Source organism: Bos taurus, chromosome X (assembly GCF_002263795.3).
Source record: "Bos taurus isolate L1 Dominette 01449 registration number 42190680 breed Hereford chromosome X, ARS-UCD2.0, whole genome shotgun sequence".
NCBI classification, from domain to species: domain Eukaryota; kingdom Metazoa; phylum Chordata; class Mammalia; order Artiodactyla; family Bovidae; genus Bos; species Bos taurus.
Genome location: NC_037357.1, coordinates 91,436,404 through 91,449,892, shown reverse-complemented (window position 1 = coordinate 91,449,892; position 13,489 = coordinate 91,436,404). Strand labels below are relative to the sequence as shown.

General features: G+C 39.1%; 1 protein-coding gene across 9 annotated transcripts in view; it reads left to right on the top strand.

Annotated features, from left to right (window-relative positions):
* PHF8 (PHD finger protein 8) overlaps positions 1-13,489 on the top strand; it is a 97,938-nt gene that overhangs the window by 51,093 nt on the left and 33,356 nt on the right. For 6 of the 9 annotated variants that reach the window (XM_005228232.5, XM_002700122.7, XM_010822016.4 and 3 more), the window contains 6 exons: positions 1,296-1,598; positions 2,365-2,468; positions 6,840-7,018; positions 7,305-7,390; positions 7,872-8,005; positions 8,613-8,926. In XM_005228232.5, the coding sequence (XP_005228289.1) occupies positions 1,296-1,598; positions 2,365-2,468; positions 6,840-7,018; positions 7,305-7,390; positions 7,872-8,005; positions 8,613-8,926 (1,120 nt within the window). The remainder of the gene's footprint in view (positions 1-1,295; positions 1,599-2,364; positions 2,469-6,839; positions 7,019-7,304; positions 7,391-7,871; positions 8,006-8,612; positions 8,927-13,489) is intronic. The other 3 variants (XM_010822017.4, XM_010822019.4, XM_059883787.1) reach the window with 3 other exon arrangements.

Below are 13,489 nucleotides of genomic sequence, written 5' to 3'. Positions count from 1 at the left end.
GTAGTGGTAAGAGACTCAGAGAAACTTGGGTTCTGGTTCCTGCTCTGTCACTTGCTAGCCGTTCAGGGCCTCAGTATCCTTATCTGTAAAGTGAGGACAATACCACCTTTTCAGAGTTTTGTTATAATTAAGAGCTAATGTATGTAGAGCCCCTCGCACAGTGCCTGGCAGAGTAAGTACTCAATAAATGTGAGCCATTGTTGTTACTAGACTTTGCAGTGAAGAGAGAACTCAGTGTGGGCTGGTGAAGTAGCAGAGGCACCAGAGGAGAATTGGACTTGAAGTTTCAACTTTCCTTTAGCTCAGAAGCTGTAAGATTCCATTTAGCACCCAGAATATAGGCACTAAACATGCTAAAGGGTGGTCAGAGTGCGCTTATGGGAAGTTGGACTTCTAGCCTCACCTCTTGCAGCATGTTCCACTACCTGCACCATTACACCATGGCTTAACGTTGCCCGTCTCCTACCTCATTTTCTTCCACTTCCATCTGCCAGAATCTATCAGGGTTTAGTTAAAATGCCTGTCTTTTCTCTAACTATATAAGTTTTGTATACACGGAACTTTGGGCTGGTTGGAAGAGGACTTAGAGGTGGATCATATCTTTTTCACTGGCTTTCAAATGTTTTGAAGAAGTGAAATCCTTTTTTTCAAATGAAATCTTACATGGAATCTCAATATATGCAACCAATTGAAGCATAACTACTATGAATAAGTAGCAGTTACGAAGGTGGGAGGCTTAGAGCTCCACTTGCTTCTCTTATTTGCCTTCCACCTACCTCCAATCCTCAGGGCTCTTCCCAAGAAGTTCAAAGAAGCCACAGAGCATCTTTGAAAACCAGTCTGCTCCTTTACATTTACAGCTGAGAAAACAGATCCCCAGAGTGATCAGAGCACTTACCCTTGGTCACAGAGCTAATGAGTAAGCAGATTTAGAACTAGAAGCTCTCTTCTCTTAAATCCTGTAGTCCTTAGAGTTGGAACCACACATTTTAGTACTCATTTATTTTCTGTCTCATGTCAGCTGCTCTTGGAGTCTTTTCTCTCCAATTTTGATAGTAGTGCTGGGATTTTTCTCTGCTCGTCTTCTTACTCGTCAATGGCTGGGTAAAGAAATGCCACCCGGTAAATTCTTGATGACTTATTGTGCAAAAACTAGGGTGTGCATAAGTGCCTATGTGGAGCATCTTTAAACCCCTTCATGGCAGTACCACCAGTGCCATGAACAGACCTCTGCTCTTAGTGTAGAGAGAACCCTTGAGTAAGCTCTAACCCCTCGTGTCCTAACACTCTTGTAGGATATCTTCCAACAGAACGTTGGGAAGACGAGCAATATCTTTGGGCTGCAGAGGATCTTCCCAGCCGGCTCCATTCCCTTAACCAGGCCAGCCCATTCCACTTCAGTATCCATGTCCAGGCTGTCACTGCCCTCCAAAAGTGGTTCAAAGAAGAAAGGCCTGAAGCCCAAGGAATTCTTCAAGAAGGCAGAGCGAAAGGGCAAGGAGAGCTCAGCCTTGGGGCCTGCTGGCCAATTGAGCTATAATCTCATGGATACATACAATCATCAGGCACTGAAGACAGGCTCTTCCCAGAAAGCAAAGGTGGGTGCTGGCCAATGGGTTCAGCCCAACCCTTTCGGGTCCCTTGGAAGAGCAGAGTATCAAAAGGAAAGGCTCTCCTGTCCTCCCACCTCCCTTAGGGCCCCTGGTGTTTGGCTGCCAGTCCCACTCATTTAATAGGCATTTATTGAGACCTTGTCTATGCTGGGCACTGTGATAGCTGCTGCAGACAATAACCCTCAAGAGGCCAACAGGCTAGTGAGAAAGATAGGCATAAAAAGAAATGAGTGCAATGAGATGTTGTGGATGCCACAATTAAGGGTGAGTGTGGGACCCTGAGACACAGGGGAGGGGATGATTGTATCTGGGTAGGGATGATGGTCAGGAGCTCTTCTCAGAAAGCATGAAACTTGAGCTGATCTTGAAATACTAGGATAAGAATGATATTTGAGTACATGGTATATGAGTGGCAGGTTGGAGCCTTGAACAGATTTTTTAGAAAAGTCCTCCTCCAGGGCCCCACCTTGCTTAAAGATTGTGGTACCCTCCATGGGCATGTGAAGATGCTCCACCCTCCTTTTAGGGAACATGTTTTGCAAGATTGACAGGTTTCCCCTGAGCCAGCCATACATTCTCAACCTTCTGCTCTTGTGATCATTTGGGTTGGGGATGGGGGGACAGCATAGTTGAAGACCTTGGTTCAGGTGGTTTTGATAGTGAACTCCACCAGTAAAACCAGAGGGAACTGGTTATTCTGATTCACATGGGAGTTTCAGACAGGTGACAACTGAGCCTCCTCCTCCTGCAGTTCAACATCACTGGCACCTGCTTGAATGACTCAGATGATGACTCGCCAGACTTGGACCTTGATGGGAATGAGGGCCCGCTGGCCCTATTGATGTCTAATGGCAGGTGAGGTGGGAAGAAGAAGCAGAGATGCTGGGATTTTTGGTAGCAATATGCAAGGCATGGAATTGGGACCTGGGGCTGGGACATGGGTGAGGGAGGGACTGTACTTGGGGAAATACCCAGATATTATCAGAAAACATTGCTTAGTACAGAGAACCATGGTAGTGCTGGGAGTGGGTAAGGGGAGAGGTCTGGAACTAATTGGCAATTCTGAGAAAAATCTTGTATAAGTTCTAGAAATTTCAGCAAGTCAGTGGATCAGAACTGTTGGCAGGAATAGGAAGTAGTATAGTATACTGGTTAAGAGCAGTAGTTTTTTATATACCTTTTGCGATTCAATTTTTAGGAACTTATTTTGCAGAAGTATTTGCTAGGTGTGTGAAAGAGTATTTCTCTTTCACTATATTTATAGTGAAATATATTTCACTATATCATTGTAATAGTAAATAGTTGGAAGCGTTCATTAATAAGGGTTGGATAAATTATGGTACATCTATGGAATAGAATACTGTGTAACTTAGAATGAGTTTAGTATCTATTGATGTGAAAAGATTTCCAAGATACATTTTAAGTGGAAAAAATCAGGTTGCAAGATAATATATGGGAATAGTTCATTTTAATTTTTTAAAAAGGCATGTATGCATATGTGTGTGTGTAAAAAAGTAACATACAGTCTTTTACATTTATTTATTTGGCTGTATTGGATCTTAGTTGCAGCATGTGGGATCTCTGTTGCGTCATGTAGCATCTTTCATTGTGGAACAGGGACTCAGTAGTTATGATGCGCAGGCTCTATGGTTGTGTCATTTGGGCTCCAGAGCATGCGGGTATCAGTAGTTGCAGCATGTGTGCTGTCGAGTTGAGACACACAGGCTCCACAGCACATGGGCTCAGTAGTTACAGCATGTGGCTTTGTGGCATGTAGAATCTTAGTTCCTGACCAGGGATTGAATTCCCTGCATTGCAAGGTGGATTCTTAACCACTGGGCAACCAGGGAAGTCCCTTGCCTTTATTTTTAATTTAACTTTTTAAAAGAGGTTTAAAATTTATGCAGCTTAAAATTCAATAAGTGTGAAAGAATACATAGGAAAAAATTTTGCTCCCACCCTTCTCTGTTCTCCAGTTTTCCCCTCACACATGGAACACCAGTGTCAGTGCTTTCCTTCCAGAGATGTTTATACACATTCACTCAAATATATCAATATTTGTTATATATTTTATGTTTGTCACACCAAACTTGTAATAGTAGTTATCTCTGGAAAGTAGGATAGGGGAGGCAAGACAGGAAATTTTCACTTCAAAAGCATTTGAATTTTGTACAGTGAATATATATTAGTTTTCTTAAAATAATTTTTAGCAGACTGTTTTCTAAAAGAATAAAAGCACATCTTGACAAAAAGCTTGAGCTTGGGAATCAGACATTCCCGAATTTGAATCCCAGCTCTGACACATATCTGCATCTCTCTGTCTTCATTTTATCTGTTCTATAGATAAAACTTATCTTAGGGTTGTTGGAGGACTAAATGAAGTAATGTATGTAAAGTGCTTATTGCAGGTCCCGGCACATAGTAAATGTTTAATAAGTGGTTGCTTTTATAAATATAATAATGAAGTTGAAAATGAAAGATGACAGTGGTGGTGATGATGATGATAGTTGTGGGTATGGCCGGAAGCTAACTAGGTTGTCAGAAATCCTCAAACATGTAGGGAAGCAGAGGAAGACAGTAAAAGTTATTTTCTGGACACTCAGAACACCAGACAGGAGCAGTCAAGAGCTAAGTATAGAGTATGAACAGTGTAGGAACATGAGGGACAAGGATACTTTAACAGCCTTTTTTTAGGAAAAGATTGTTTTCAGATCTCAAGGGTGAGTATAGTAAGTCTACCTGGCTGGGAAATACAGGAAAAGGGAGTGTGAAGGCAGGGCAGATTCTGAAAGCAGCAGAGCTATCTTTGTGGTTTGAGAACATCGTTACTCAAGAATAAGATAGACTGAGCATTGCCTTTATCTAGAACCTATGGTTGGTCTGCTGGGGAAGAGAAAGTTGAGAGTCCTGAGGTTCCAGCCTGTAATGTTTATTAAGGACACGAGACGTTTTCCCTTTCCTCATCAGTCTTCCTTGTGCTGCTTCTAGTACTTCCTTCCACCTGCTAGAGGCTGCTGCTAAGTTAACCTAGGGAGTCCAGGTACAGTAATATTTACAGACGATATGATACTTATTATGTCTGATCTTTTCTCCAGAATAGTGCCATGTTTTGTGGAGGCTGAGGTGCAAATAAAACAAGATTGGCTGTATGTTGATAATTGCTGAAACTTAGCTGGGTCCTAGATACATGGAGTTTTTAATATTTTTTAAGTTTGTCATTTTTAATAATTAGAAGTTAATAAAAGATCAAGGTTGAATAGCTACCATTTATTGAGCACCTGCTTTGTGTCAGACTCTATGTTAGCAATTTACATACATTATTTAGCCCTTACAACAACCCTTAGGGGTAAGTGTTGTTATCCCTATTTTACTAATATGGGAAAGTGAGACCCAGAGAACTATAAGATTAGCTACTATTGGGTCACTTGTTATATGTCAGTCTCTACATTAGCTCATTTATCCTCCCAGCAACCCTTTGAGGTAGAAAACAGCTAATTCACTAAAAGCCAGTTCACCAAATGACTATTTGTTGAATGTATATTCACTTACCAAAAACTTGTTTCTCTTGATTTATAAGGCTTATTTGAGCAGTTTGTACTGGTTAACATTGTTTACCATGTGTGGTAGAATTATTAAGATTTAAGCTACTTTTGAATTCTTTCTACTTTATATATTTTAACACGTTTTTTGAGATATAATTTACATATCATATAATTAACCTTTTTTAAGTATATAATAAAATGACTCTTAGTAAATTTAAAGAATATGCAACTGTCACCACAATCCAATTTTGGAACATTTCTATCACATCAAATAGATCACTCATATCCACTTACATTCAGTCCTGGTTTTCTTCCCCAGACCCAGGCAACCAGTAATCTTCTTTCTATCACTATGAATTTGCCTTTTTAGATACTTCATATAAATGGAAGTCATTTAGTTCCTATGTAAATGTAGTCTCTTGTGTCTGGCTTCTTTCACTTAACGTGTTTCTGAAGTTCATCCATGATGTAGAATCTATCATTAATTGATTCCTTTTTATTGCTGAATAGTATTTCATTGTGTGGATCTACCACATTTACTTTATCCATTCTTTAGTTGATGGTCATTTGAATTGGTTATGCTTTTTGACTGTTATGAATAATGGTGCTTATGAGCATTTGTATGCTAGTTTATGTGTGGACATGTTTTTGTTTCTCACTTAGAAATAAAATTTAGGGTCATATGGTAACTCTGTTTAGCATTCTGAGTAACTGCCAAAATTTATCCCAAAGCATCTACCATTTTACACCTCCACCAGCAATTATGAGTTTTTCCATATATTATCTAATGCTTATTATTGCCCATCTTTTTTATTATAGCCATCTTGATGGATGTAAAGTGGTATCTTATTGTGGTTTTAATTTGCATTTCCCTAATGACTAATAATGTTGAGCATCTTTTGGTGTGATTATTGGACATTTATGTATCAACTTTAGAGAAATGTCTATTCAGATCTTTTACTTACTTTCTAATTCGTTTTGTCTTTGTTGTGTTCTAAGAGTTATTTAAATATTCTGGATACACATCCTTTTCTAGATAAATGATTTACAAATATTTTCTCCCAGTCTGTGGCTGGTCTTTTCTTTTTCTTAATGGCATCTTTTGAAGCACAAATGTTTTGAATTTTACCTAATCCAGGCCACAAGATATTTTCCTACATTTTCTTTTAGAAGTTTTATAGTTTTAGCTTTTACATTTAGATATATGATCCATTTTTAGTTAATTTTTGTGTGTGATATAAGGTTAAGAGTTCACATTCATTTTTTTGCATGTAATATCCACTTATTTCAGCATCATTTGTTAAAAAGACTGTTCTTTCTCCACTGAATTGCCTAAGCACCTTTGTCAGAAATCAATTGACTATAAATTTAAGGATTTAGGTCTAAATTCACAGTTCTGTTCCATTCATTTTTATCCTTATGCCAATATCATACTACCTTGATTACTGTAGCTTTATAGTAAATTTTTAAATTGAGTAGTGTAAGTCCTCCAACTTTGTTCTTTTTTGAAATTGTTTTGGCCATGTACATAGCCTTTGTATGCCCATATACATTTTAGTATCAGTTTATTAATCTCCACAAAACTAGATGCATTAGATAGGATTGCATTGAATCTATAGAACAATTTGGAGAGAATTGCCTTTGTGTGAGACTGTTTTTATGTTTTCCTTCACTCTCTCTCCAGTACCAAGAAGGTGAAGAGCTTATCTAAGTCTCGGCGAGCCAAGATCGTGAAGAAGGCAGACAAGACTAGGGTGGTGTCAGAACAGGTGATGGAGGATGAATTGGACTTGGATTCAGATGATGAACTGCAGATTGATGAGAGACTGGGAAAGGAGAAGGCGACCCTGTTAATAAGACCAAGTATGTATTTGTTCTTTTTCTTTCTTGCCCTGCCCATTTCAGTTTGGTTTTAGTCCCTTCAGTAGACTTAAGACCTTAGGCCTGAGCTTGTTGACTTTCTGATTTACCAGCTCTGTAGGCTTTCTTTGCTCTAGAGATTAATTTATGAACTAATTCCTTACCTCCCTAAATTACTTATCTGTGGTCATTACTTTCAGGAAAATTATAGTTTTATTCTCTTTCTCCTGGATATTTGGCTCAGATACTAACCTTAGCTTCATGGTAAGTACATTCTATTGCTTTCTAGAATTTCCCCGAAAGCTGCCTCGTGCGAAGCCTTGCTCGGACCCCAATCGAGTTCGTGAACCAGGAGAAGTTGAGTTTGACATTGAGGTAGGAGCCTTCCCTGTTTCTTATCTTCTGCTTGTTCTGGTTACAGAACCAGAATATGATTTGTCATTTTAGTTGAGGTTGGGGGAGACAGCCTATGCATTCAGTTCCTAAAATATTTATAAAGTGAAAGATTGTATGCTAAGTGCTCCTGAATATATAAATGGAAGATTATACTTTAGTTGAAATATTTAAAAAATCTTTAATATAGAGTAGACTAAAAGGCAGTGTGATGTAGGAGAAAGAGTATCTGATTTGGAATATCTGATTGTGACTTTGCATACATATTTAACTTCACTGAGCCTTAGTTTCCTTATCTGTAAAATGGGAGTTAGTACTTGCCTCACAAAGATGCTTCAAAGACTAAGATGAAAAAACAAATATTCTGCTTAGTACTTGGTAGATACTTGGTGCTCAGAAGATATTAGTGTCAACCATATATTAGGGCCTGGGCAGCTGAGGTGATATCCCTTTTCTCCAACAGGAGGACTATACAACAGATGAGGACCTTATAGAAGGGGTCGAAGGCAAGCTTGGAAATGGGAGTGGAGCCGGTGGAATTCTTGATCTGCTCAAGGCCAGCAGGCAGGTGGGGGGACCTGACTATGCTGCCCTCACGTGAGTACTGGCTTTGTTCTCCCCTTTCTAGGTGATCAGACAACACACACCCCCACCTGCCACCTTTGGCTAGGTCAGCCAATCAGTAGGTATTAATTGAGTCATTTAAAGGGACAAAGAATTATCCAGGGCATTTGGGCTGAAAGAATAAAGTAGACATGAAATCTGTCCTGAGATATTTAAGATATGACTTAGAAAGGATGTACAGATTTCAAGGGCAGTGAGTCTGGGTTCTTTGGAAGTCAGAAGAGGCATGAAAGGAGCACTGGGCCTTTTCTGGATCTTGTTTTTTTTTTTTTTTTTTCCTTTAAAAAAAAAGAATGCGGCCTGTGTGAATAGGAAGGGAGGTGCACCCTTTTTCTTGCCACTTTGCCTGCTGTCTATGGAGAGACTTCAGTCAAGAAGGACTGGCCTTTTTATGGAAATAGTCTTTGATACTATTTTGATCTTTAGTTTGGTTTCTAGTTTTTCACTTGGGATTATTCTCTTGTGCTTGTTCCTATCTTGACCCAGGCAGCTCTTGTCCCTCCTCCCTGACTATTCTGATGACTAGTTTCCTCTGACAACTAGAGAAACTCCTTCAGCATTTCTTTTCTGTCCCTTACAGTGAGGCTCCTGCCTCTCCCAGCACTCAGGAGGCTATCCAGGGCATGCTGTGCATGGCCAACCTGCAGTCCTCATCATCCTCACCAGCTACCTCCAGCCTGCAGGCCTGGTGGACCGGAGGGCAGGACCGAAGCAGCACGAGTTCCAACAGTGGGCTGGGCACAATGTCTAGCAGTCCTGCTTCCCAGCGCACCCCAGGGAAGCGGCCCATCAAGCGGCCAGCCTACTGGAAAACCGAAAGCGAGGAGGAAGAGGAGAACGCCAGTCTTGATGAACAGGACAGCTTGGGAGCATGCTTCAAGGATGCAGAGTATAGTAAGGGCAGCTGAGCACTGGAGTCAAGGCTAGGAGGGTTCCCCCTAGCCCCAATCTCAATCCCAAATCCAGTCCAGGACAGTCTGTAGTGAGCAAAGGCCTCACCATAAGCCTGATACTCAGTTTCTCTGTGCTGTATTTTCTTAATCTGTAAAATGGGAATATCTTACAAGTTGATGTACAGACTACCTGGCACAGTGTCTTGCTTATGGGAGGCCCTCAAAAAATGATAGCTATTATAAGGACTTCCCTGGTGGTTCAGTGGTTAAGGCTCTGTGCTCCCAATGCAGGGGGCCTGAGCTCAATCCCTGGTCAGGAAGTTAGATCTCGTCTGCCACAACGAAGATCCAGTGCAGCCAAATTTAAATAAATAATTTTTTTAATGGTAGCTATTATCCATTTTTATCATTGTCCAGTTATCACTGCAGGTGACTCTTTTTTCCCTCTTACCTATTATACTTCCACTTGTTGTTGTTTAGTTGCTCAGTCGTGTCCGACTCTTTGCGACCCCATGGAATGTAGCCTACCAGGCTTTTCTGTCTATGGGATTTCCCAGGCAAGAATACTGGAGTGGGTTGCCATTTCCTCCTCCAGCAGACTTTCCCTATCCAGGGATCGAATCCACATCTCCTGCATTGGCAGATGGATTCTTTATCACTGAGCCACAAGGGAAGCCCCTTTACTTCCATTACCTGTATCATTTGTGTTATGTGTTGTTCAGTTCATCTCTTGCAAAGGTATATGACTTTTTAGTGGGCTTTTCACATTTAATAGATGACTCCTTTTTTAAACTAAAATGTATTGAGTATGCAGTGTATAAAGCACTTTTTTTATAGTGCAACTGAGTTGTAGGTTTTCGTTTTAACATTATTTTAAAAAGTAATCCTTGATGACCAAAAGTAGGACAGAGAAAGGAAAAATTCCCTTTGACTAACATTCTCCCCTCTCTGAGGAAGTTATCCAAAGGTAACATTTATTATCAGTTTGAAGTATACCTTTTAATTTTTTGTGTTTATACCCGTTTGTAGACATAAATAGAGGTATAGTTTTGTTTTGTGTGTATGTGGTTCTACAACTTGCTTGGATTTCTTTCAACATCAGTATGTAGAGGTCTACTTCATCAATGCATTGGGATCTACCTGCTGCATAGTAGTCTGAAGCATAGGTGTACCATCATTTGTTTAACTGTCCCCTACTGGTTAACATTTAGGTTATTTCTAATTTTTAGTGTTATGAAAATTCTTGTAAATAACCTTTTGTTTTCATGTGCCAGTTAGCATTTCTCTAAAGTAGCTAGACCTGCTGAGTTGAAGGGTATATACAAAATAAATGTTAATGGTGCTGAATTCCCTCCACAAGGGTCAGTATATGAGCAGTGTATGAGAAATACCTGTTTCCCTACAGCCTTACCAACAGTGGTAATTTTTAATTTTTGCCAATCTGATGGCAAAAACTGGTGTCACAGTTTGTTTTATATGTTTATTGACTTGTGCTTATTCCTTTCCTGTGAATTAATTACTCAGTTATTCACTCATTTTTAGAATGTTAGTTTTTCTTATTGATTTATAAGAATTCTTTATATATTCTCAATTTGTTGGAGTGTTTTTTATATATTCTGAAAATGTTGAAAAATATTTTCTTTTAGTCTGTTGCTTGTATTTTAATTTTACTTATGGTATCTTAGTGTGTAGTAGATTTCAGTTTTTACATAGTCGTCTTTGTCAACATTTTGTATTTTATGTTTTGGTAAGAAAATTTCTTATATTTTCACCTAAAAAGTATATAGAAGTTAAAATTTTATTTTTTCTGGAATTAAGTTTTATGAATTGTGAGAGGTAAGAATCTAACTTATTATTTTCCACACGGATAGTCATTTGCCCCAATAACCATTTATTGACTAGTTCATCAATTATCCCCTGATTTGAAGCTCTTCTTCTGTCTTAAACGAAATTTCCTTATATGTGTGGATTTCTTTCCTTTTTTTTTTTTTTTTTTTAATTAGGGGATGATATGCTGAGTGGCTTGTGGGATCTTAGTTCCCTGATCAGGGATTGAACCCATACCCTCATCAGTAAAAGCACAGAGTCCTAACCACTGGACTTCAAGGAATTCCCTGAATTTGTTTTTCTGCTCTATTCCCAGTTCTATTGCTAAATAGCTATATTACTTTGGGCAAGCTAATTAACTTCTCTGTGATAATAGTATTTACCTCTTAGATTGTTGTGAGGAATAAATGAATTATACGTAAAGCAATTAGAATATTGCCCAGCACATAATAAGTGCTGTGTGTTAGATGTTATTAATAATTAGTATTATTATACTAATTATTATATATTATATATATATTATTATTATTATATTATTATTATATATTATTATACTAATTATATTAATAATAAGTATTAATAATACTCTGTTCCATAAAACCAATTTGTCCATTCCTGTGGCACTACCTCATAGGTTAGTTACTACAGGCCTTGTGTCTGGTAGAGCAGATCCCCTCTGCAGAACTTGCTTTGGACCTAAGGAGAACAAGGATGTTCAGCAAGCCCATTATGTCTGGGTTGAACTGTGATTAGTCTTAATTTGTTACCAAGTTTCCCTGGCTACTCATCCTACCTTTAGCAATCACATTGACCAATAGGATTAGGGTTAGGGGAACTAACCTTAATAAGATTACCTTAAGTAATCCTTGCCCAGTTTGAACCCATTTGCATTTGCACCCAGTACTGTACTGGGTAATCAGTGGATCCTTTGTAGCCTTAAACTCTGCCTGGGCGGAAGTAGGTTCTTGAGGGTATTTGCTCAAGATAGATAGCAACTTCATTAAATTAAAATCTGATCTAGAGCCTAGTCATCAGCAGTCTTTGTTGTTGGTTTTAGACACAGGGAGAAGTGTCTTCACAACTTGCTTCATGTGCACTTTCCACCATCCTCCTCACCCACTGGCACTTAATTTTGTAGAAAACAAAGCCACCATTTGCCCTTCCTGATAGGAGGCACTGTTGTAGGATTTTTAGCTTTTATATGTAGATCTTCATATATAGGTTTTCTCTGAAATGTGAGAAAACTTACCACTAATTGGTTAAAAACAACATGCCAGGGAAAATTGCTTTTGAACCAGTGCAACTTCTAGATGACATTGCTGTCATTCTGCCATTTACCTTTGAATAGTCACAAAACAGGCCATCTTGTCCTTTTGTTTTCAAACACGGTCTGGCTCTATTCATGCTTTCTTGTATATCTCTTCTTCAGTTTATTACTATGTATTTTATTTTATAGTTTGGTTCCCATTGAAAATGGCACTTTTTATCTATCATATTTTCCAATTGGCTGTTGCTAGTATGCAGGAAAATAGTTGATTTTTCTATATTGTTCCTGTGTTACCTTACTATACTCTTGTTAGTTCTGTTAGTTTAGTTTTTTAGGTAATTGTCTTGGGCTCTTGAAGTAGGTGATCTATGTCCCCTATCTTAGTTTGCTAGGGCTGCCATAACAAAATACCACAGACTGGATGGCTGGAAGTGAAATGAAGTGAAAGTTGCTCAGTCATGTCCAACTCTTTGCAATCCCATGCACTGTAGCCTGCCAGGCTCCTCTCTCCATGGAATTCTCCAGGCAAGAATACTGGACTGGGTAGCCGTCCCCTTCTCCAGGGAATCTTTCCAACCCAGGGATCAAATCCAGGTCTCCCACATTACAGGTAGATTCTTTACCATCTGAGCCAACAAGGAAGCCCAAGAATACTGGAGTAGGTAACCTATCCCTTCTCCAGGAGATCTTCCTGACCCAAGAATTGAACCAGGGTCTCCTGCATTGCAGGTGGATTCTTCACCAGCTGAGCTACCAGGGAAGCCCACAGAACAATAGAAATTATTCTTTTCACAGTTCTTGAGGCTAGAAATTCAAGATCAAATTATTAGCAGAGTTGCTTTCTCCTGAAGACTCACCTTGGCTTGCAGATGATCTCCCTCTTGCTACATTTTCACGAGGTGATCCCCTATGCATACAGGCTCCTATTGTCCCTCTGTATATCCCAATCTCTTCTTAAAAAGGGAGCAGTCTGATTGGGTTAGGGCCCACCCTAGTGGCCTCATTTTAATCTAATTACCTCTTTCAAAGCCTTATCTCCAAATACAGTTATAGTCTGAAGTACTAAGAGTTAGAAATTCAACATACGAATTTTGGAGGGAGGACACAGTTATCCCATAACACCCCCTTTCTTTCTGGTATTTATACCTCTAGATTTTCCTAGTTTTATTACAGGTGGTAGAGGCATCCTTATGTTGTTTCTGACTTTACAGGTAATGTTGACAGTGTTTATCCAATCAATATACAGGGCTCTGTAGGTCTCTGGTAGACTACTCTCATGAAGTTCAGGGGAGTCTCTATCTAGTTAGAGAGGTTTTTGTTTGTTTTAAAAACTGGAGTGGAATTAGGTTTTATCAAATTTTGGGGGGGCACCTTTTGATATAAACACATAGTTTTTCTCTTAATTTGCTAATGGTGATTTGTATTAATAGAATTACTGATTTAGAATTGATATTTCTGTCTTAAAATTAA